We start from the raw sequence: 7820 nt of genomic DNA, 5'->3' as shown, positions 1-7820 counted from the left end.
GGGTGGTGTAGCTGCTGGTGCTGAAATCATAGGTTGTAAGCTCTATTGTGGAACCCTACTTAGAAGTCTGGGGTAATCCCTCTTGAGATGACTCAAGTCTCTACACTCATAACAACCTCTCCTATGAGGCTGCTAACCCTGATAACAAGAATAACTGTATGTGGAACCCTGAGCAAATGAAGCACGATAAGAACTCTATGCCGGTAGCACACTGAATGATGACTGAGCCGGGTGAGCGTTGTATAAACTATGGCTAACTGATGAACCACAAGGAATATGACGAGATGCCTGAGCGGGCCTAAAAGGATGACCTCTGTTGTGATAAGACTAGCCTCTAGATGAGGCACCGCTAAAACCACTTGAACCATGAGGCCTCTTTGTCTCCAGCTTCTCATGTTCAAGCCTGCGAACCTGCTCTAAACGTTTAGCAATATCAACCACCCAGTCAAACCTAGCATCTGTCTCGGCCTCTCGAGCCAAACTGTAACATAGGCCATAGTTGAGGCCATCTAACCTCCTAATATTCTCCCTTTCAGTGGGAACCAACCATACTGCATGACGTGCCAAATCTGTGCACCTCATCTCGTACTGGTCATAGTCATACCTTCATGACGTAGCTGCTCAAACTCCCTACGTAGCTCCTCTCTACAAGTCTGGGGGACAAACGTCTCTAAGAAGAGAACTGATAACTCATGCCATGTAAGTGGTGCTGCGCTAGCTGTCCTGCCTGACTCATAAGTCCGCCACCACCTGTAGGCTGCCTCTATCAACAGAAAAGTAGTAAATGCAACTCCACTTATGTCCACAATACTCGTTATGCAAATAAGATGACACCGATACATAGAACTCTGAGCATCCTCTGACTCTCCTCCACTGAACTCGGGAGAGTCAAGCCTCTTAAATCGCTCCAACCTCTTCTGCTCCTCATCAGTCATAAGTGGACCAACCTCGGCCCGAGTAGCAACAACTAGCTGAACTGGTAACACCCCTAGTGTTTGATAACCCTGAGCTAGCTGCTCTGGTGTATGAGCAACGGGAGTCTGGGCTCCTCCCCCAGCATGTGAGGTAGCGGGTGCAACTAGTACCAAACCCACATGAGCCAAGCTCGTGCACACGCTTAAGATTTGAGCTAAAGCCTCCTGAAGACCAGGTATAATAATAGGTACTACCGGCGTATGAGCTGGTCCTACCGGCTCAACACTATCCTTAACCTGCTCCTCCACTGGAGCAACTGGTGGCTCCACAAGTGCTTCCCTAGCACTAGTGCGAGCTCCACCTTGGCCTCAACCTTGGCCCCGGTCTCTCGCGGCCCTGCCTGGTGGTACTGGTGCCTTCCTGCCCGATCTGACTGAACGTGTCCTTACCATCTATGAGAGAATAGAAGAGTAAAGTTTCAAACTTTGGAAATAACAAATTCGCACGACAAGAATGCGAGAAAGTGAAGTTTCCTAACAGTTCGATAGCCTTTTGAAGATAAGTACAGATATCTTTATTCCGATCCACAAGACTCTACTAAATTTGCTCATGACCCGCAGAACCTATGAACCTAGGGCTCTGATACCAATTTGTCATGATCCAAAACCACCAGCTGGTCGTGATGCCGCTTAACTCACTTGCTAGACAAGCCAAATATAACAAAACCGAATTATAAATACTGAAATAACAGAAATAGTACAAGTCTAAGGCCATTTAACATAAACAATATCGTAGATACACAATAAATCCCCCAAAACAAGTAAATACAGAGTCATGAGCTCTAAAATGGAAATACAATTCTGAAATAGCAAATAACAATACTTTCTGAATGAAAGACAATAGTACTATATGAAAAGAGACGCCAAGACTGCGGTCGAGATGCACCTCTACCTCGTCTCTCAGATGACAAACTTAACAATAAGCCTTAGCTACTGGTGGCTCGGTCCAAAACTTGAATTTGCACAATTAAGTGCAGAGTGTAGTATGAGTATATCCGACCCCATGTATTCAACAAGTATTATAACTAACCTCGGCGAGGTAATTGAATCAAGAATTATAAACAATACTGGCGAATCACCTGTACAGTTCATAAATCCAACAAGTACAGAACAATAATATGATCAATTCATGAATCACAGAAAGAACCACCTTGGTGCACACAATTACTTAACGTACTCTGCTCAGTAAACAATCCATAATATATAGAAGATATGCAAATAAATCAGGTAAACGACCAAGGAAATTCCAAGTAAAGATGAAATGCAATAACAAAGTCAAACACTGGCTACATTTTCCTTAGAATCTCAATAACCGAACCAAAACACTAATCAGTTTTCCTCACCTCTGCACGTACACCATCAAGAAGAAACATGAGAGAGTGACCCTAGAGGGATGGATCCATATCCACAAGATACACGGTGTAGTCATGTGCAATCCACCCAGCATGGTCACAGGCTCAATATCACAATCCGCTAGGTGTAGTCATAGGCTCAATATCACAATCCTCCTGGCATGGTCACATGCTCAATATCATAATCTGCCTGGCATGGTCACATGCTCAATATCACAAACTGCACGACGTGCTCACGTGCTACTAGTCCAAACCATATCACATAGAAAGCAAATATACAAGAATACATGTATATGATGAATGTATAACAAATTTCATACTCTAGGACTGGTATAAGTGAGATATCAAGGTGTATGCATGTGCAAAGTGTGCTTTCATAGCTCAAATCAGGCAATTACATCACGAAAGTAGAAATTAGCAAGTTCAATAAGGAGATTAACCTCTATGTAACCTCAAACATGATTCAAATAGCTCACAACAAGGTTACAAATATAAGAAACATCACGACATAAAGTTTAGCAATCAATTCAAGGCATATCATAACCTAAGCACTACCCCGAGCATGAAGAATACCCCGGTGCAGGCACATGGACTAAACCCCACACATGTGCACCATCCATAGCATGTAGCTATTATAAATAATTCAGTCAACTAGTGTCTCAACCAAGTTTAGGTAAGATACTTACCTCAAGCAAGCTAAATTAATTCTTTAATAAGACCTTTCCGCGTGAATCAACCTCCGGACGACTCGAATCTAGCCAAAATAACTTAATATCATCAATGAATACCATTGTAAATAATTCTAAATAATAAAGCTAAGATTTTTATCGAAAATCAAAAAGTTAACCCAAAACGTCAACCCCAGCTTCGCACCCTAGAATCCGTCAAAACTCACAAATTTCGAACACCCATTCCGATACGAGTTCAAATATATGTGTTTTATCCAAATATGACCTCAAATTATCAATTTATACTTTAGAAAAGTTTTTACTAAAATCTCCAATTTCTTCTCTAAGATTCAACGATTAAATGAAAAAATCAAGGTTGGAATCATAGACAATGAACAAATTAGAGCAAAAAACATTTACCCCAATCCAAATCGGGAAAATTCCCTCCAAAATCACCCAAATCCGAGCTCTATAACTCAAAATATGTTAAAATGACTAAAACCCTCGAAAATAGGGTACTTATGGTTTGCCCAAGCATACCCTTCGCGATCGCGGGACCAAATTCGCGAATGCGAGCCCCTGGTTGCGAACACGGTGCACTCCACTTCTGAGCTTCGCGAACATGGTCCTCCACCCCGATCGCAAAGTCTAAAAGCTTGACGCCCCAACCAGCCTCTCCTTCTATGCAACCGCGTTCCCCTCAACATGATCGCGAAGGATACTGTCTCCCCAAGCTTTGCGAACACGATCACTCCTTCGCAAATTCAAAGAATAAAATTACCTACCATCAGAAATACCCTCCGCAAATGCGACTGCTTTGTCTCGAACGCAATGAAGAAAAACCAGACATTAGAAACAACAATTCAACCCATGGTGAAATGGTCTGAAACCTATCTGAAATACACCCGAGGCCCCTAGGACTATGTCCAATCACACTAAACAGTCCCAAAATATAACACGGACTAACCCGAGGCCCCAAATCACATAAAACAACATCAAAACCATGAATCACACGTCATTTCAAGCCTAAGGAACTGAACCAAATTTTCGAATACAAAACTTACGTCGAACAAGCCTAAACAACCCCGATTGACCTCAGATTTTGCATGCAAGTCCCAAATGACATAATGGACCTATTATAATCCGAACAGGATACCATCAAAGTCAACTCTCGGTCGAACCTATCAACCTTCCAAACCTTCAACATTCCAACTTTAGCCAATTCTAGCCAAAAGGACATAGGAACCTCCAAATCTAAATCCGAGCATACGTCTAAGTCCAATATTACCATACGAAGCTATTGTAACCATCAAAACTCAATTCCGGGGTTGTTTATACTAAAGTCAAACTCTGGTCAACTCTTACAACTTAAGCTTCCAACCTTGGGACTAAGTGTCCCAATTTACTCCAAAACTTCTCTGAAACCAAACCATCCACCCCGGAAAGTCACGTAATCATAAATACATATAAGTAAAGCATCAAATAGGGTCTAAAGTACTCAAAATAACCGGCCGGGTCGTTACAATAACTTTAACCATTCCAACCATTTGAAATTCATGAGTATTATAAAAAATTTAAAACCCAAGTTTTGAAATAATATGGGACAACCATATGGAAAATCTCACGACCCAATTTCACCTATAGGTTGTTATAACGCCCAACACTACAGCTAGGCAAGCCAACTAATAAGTCAATCGTACATTGGTTAAACTTTTATTAGAATAAATAAATAAATAATAAAATACCAACTTCTACCAATGTGTGTGCCAAGACCCGGTGTCACAAGTGCATGAGCATCTAGTAGATTATACAAAACTCCAAATACTGTCTGAAATAAAATAGACAGAATATAAATATAAGAAGAGACACTGGTAGCTGCAGAACGGCTCAGAAAGGCAGCTCACCACTATGCCTCGGGATGACGTGGGTATGTGATGATAGGTCCTCCACTAGTACCTGTTCTCAGGTCCTGCACAAAAAGTGCAGCAAGTGTAGTATGAGTACGTAAACAACATGTACCCAGTAAGTATCAAGCCTAATCTCGAAGTGGTAGAGACGAGATGACCGACTTTGACACTCACTATGGGTCAATAATAATTGAAATAAAACTAGGATATTTAAATCAACATGATTTACAGAATTTACAATAATTTATTTAATCAGCGAAAATAATCAAATTCCTTCAAATGTAACAATTCTCAATATATTAATTAAATTCCTTCAATTCAAATAATTTCCAATTTATCAATTAAATCTCATTTACAGGAGTAACAATTAATTCCTTAACAAGCAAGAATAATAATTCATTAAATTCCAAAGATTTTCCAATTTATTAATTAGCTTCACAAGCTGAAATAAATTATTTAAGTAACGTGTAATTATTATTATTAAGCACGATTTCTGCCGAGGACGTACGGCCCGATCCAGAGTGTCGTGTACACTGCCGAGGGACGTGCGGCGTGATCCATAGATGCATCTATCCTGCCGAGGCGTTCGGCCCGCTCCACAAGAAAGGAAGACATTTTCTTATGTGCCTTTGGAAGGAGAGTATATTTATTATAAGGTAAATTCGGGAGGAGAATAATTTCTTTTAACAATTAATTGATTTAAACAGAAAATCAAGCCTATGAGATTTCCATCCTTTAATATCTTTATCTAACAAGTCACAATATATTCATATAGATATCAATTAATATAAATAAATTAAAGAATATAATTTACACAAGTAAGGCATGCTTTGAGTCCTAAACTACCCGGACTTTAGCATTAATAGTAGCTACGCACGGATTCTCGTCACCTCGTGCATACGTAGCCCCCCACAATTAGCAACAATTATTTAATTTTAATCACCTATGAGGTAATTTCCCCCTCACAAGATTAGACAAGAGACTTACCTCGTGTTGCTCCAATTTAATCCACTATAAGGCCTTTTCCACGATTATCCAACTCTGTCTGGCTCGAATCTAGCCAAAATAATTCGATACAATCACTAAAAATTATAGGAATCAATTCTATAAGAAAATACTACATTTTTAATAAAAATCCCGAAATTAATTAAGAATTCGTCCGTCGAGCCCACGTCTCGGAATCCGGCAAAAGTTATGAAATCCGATAACCCATTCAATTACGAGTCCAACCATACCAGTTTCACTCAAATCCGACTCCGAATCGATACCGAAATCTCAAAAATTTGTTTCTATGAGATTTCTAAAAATTTCCCAAATTTAAATCTCAAAACACTAATTTATGGTGAAAATAATGATATACTTGTATATGTAGACCAAAACCGAGTTAGAATCACTTAACCCAATATTTTTCCCTTGAAAATCTATCAAAAGTCGCCTCTGCTCAAGCTCAAGTTCGTCAAAAATTGCAAATGGGACGAATGTCCTCTGTTTTGATAACTTACAGCTCTGTCCAGTTCGATTAAGGAGCTCGATCAGGGGAGCTCGATCTCAGGGAGCTCGATCTTGGGAGCTCGATCTTGGGAGCTCAATCTTGAGAGCTCGATCTTGGGAGCTGGTCATGGCCTCGATCAGGCCTCGAGCCTAGGACATGGTCATGGCCTCAATCAAGTTCGATCTTGGGTCTTGATCCTGGTCCTCGAGCCTTGCCTTCAATCATGGCCCTCGAGCCTTGCCTTCGATCGTGGCTTCGATACTGAGCCTCGTCCCTGGCTTCGACTCAGGCCTCGATCGTGTGCTCGATATCTGGGTTCGATCTGGGGCTCGATCACAGCCCAGAATATACAGCAGAAGGGAAAATTGCAGCAGCTTTTTAAGTCCAACTTTTGATCCGTTAACCATCCGAAACTCACCTGAGGCCCTCGGGACCTCAACCAAATATACCAAAAAGTCATAAAACATCATACGAACTTAGTCGAACCTCTAAATCACATCAAACAACGCTAAAACCATGAATCATACCCCAATTCAAGCTTAATGAAACTAAGAGTTTTCAACTTCTACATTCGATGTCGGAACCTATCAAATCAACTTCGATTGACCTCAAATTTTACACACAAGTCATAAATTACATAACGGAGCTATGAAAATTTTCGGAACTGGATTCCGACTCTGGTATCAAAAAGTCAACTCATCGGTCAAACTTCCAAACTTAAATTCTAGTTTTAGCCATTTCAAGCCTAATTTAACTACGGACTTCCAAATAAAATTTCGAACACGCTCCTAAGTCCAAAATCACCATACGGAGCTGTTGGAATCATCAAAATTCTATTCCGGGGTCGTTTTCTCAAAATGTTGACCGAAGTCAAACTTAGCACTTTAAGGCCAACTTAAGGAACCAAGTGTTCCGGTTCACCCCAAACACTTTCAAATCCCGAACCAACCATCCCCGCAAGTCATAAATCATTACAAGCACATACAAGAAGTTTTATTTTAGGGAACGGGGTTCTAAAAGTTAAAATAACCGATTGGGTCATTACAGAAAAATAATGAAAAACATAAATAACTAATTGTAGTTGAAAATTAAGGTTAAATACTCTTAAATTATTCATTGGTAAAATTAATTTAATTATTTTATTTAATATTAAAACTTTTAATCAACTAAAATTTTAGTTATTAAATAACTCTATATTTGAATTATGTAGGAAATAATAATATTTAAAATTTTAAATAAATTAAAATGTTTTGTTAAATAAATCATTTACTTATTTGAAGTATATATCATAACTATAATATCTTCCATGTTAATTTTTCTGTGACGACCCAAACTCCCGCCGGACCCGTGGTAGCGCCTAACAACGTTTGCTAGGCAAGCCAACAATTTAACAATAGCAATAATTACAATAATGGAACTTAATAAAT

At 39.6% G+C, this 7820-nt stretch overlaps 1 protein-coding gene across 1 annotated transcript; it reads right to left on the bottom strand.

Annotated features, from left to right (window-relative positions):
- Positions 1–327: 327 nt before the first annotated feature.
- On the bottom strand, positions 328–935 carry LOC138899996 (uncharacterized). Its single transcript, XM_070186695.1, has 2 exons — positions 605–935; positions 328–551 (listed from the first exon to the last, which is right to left on the bottom strand). Exons 1-2 carry the CDS (start codon positions 933–935, stop codon positions 328–330), a joined length of 555 nt encoding a protein of 184 aa, XP_070042796.1.
- Positions 936–7820: the final 6885 nt, after the last annotated feature.

This window comes from Nicotiana tomentosiformis, chromosome 10 (genome assembly GCF_000390325.3).
Source record: "Nicotiana tomentosiformis chromosome 10, ASM39032v3, whole genome shotgun sequence".
NCBI lineage: Eukaryota > Viridiplantae > Streptophyta > Magnoliopsida > Solanales > Solanaceae > Nicotiana > Nicotiana tomentosiformis.
Note: the sequence above shows the minus strand (reverse complement) of the source record. Positions and strands in the feature narration are given on the sequence as shown.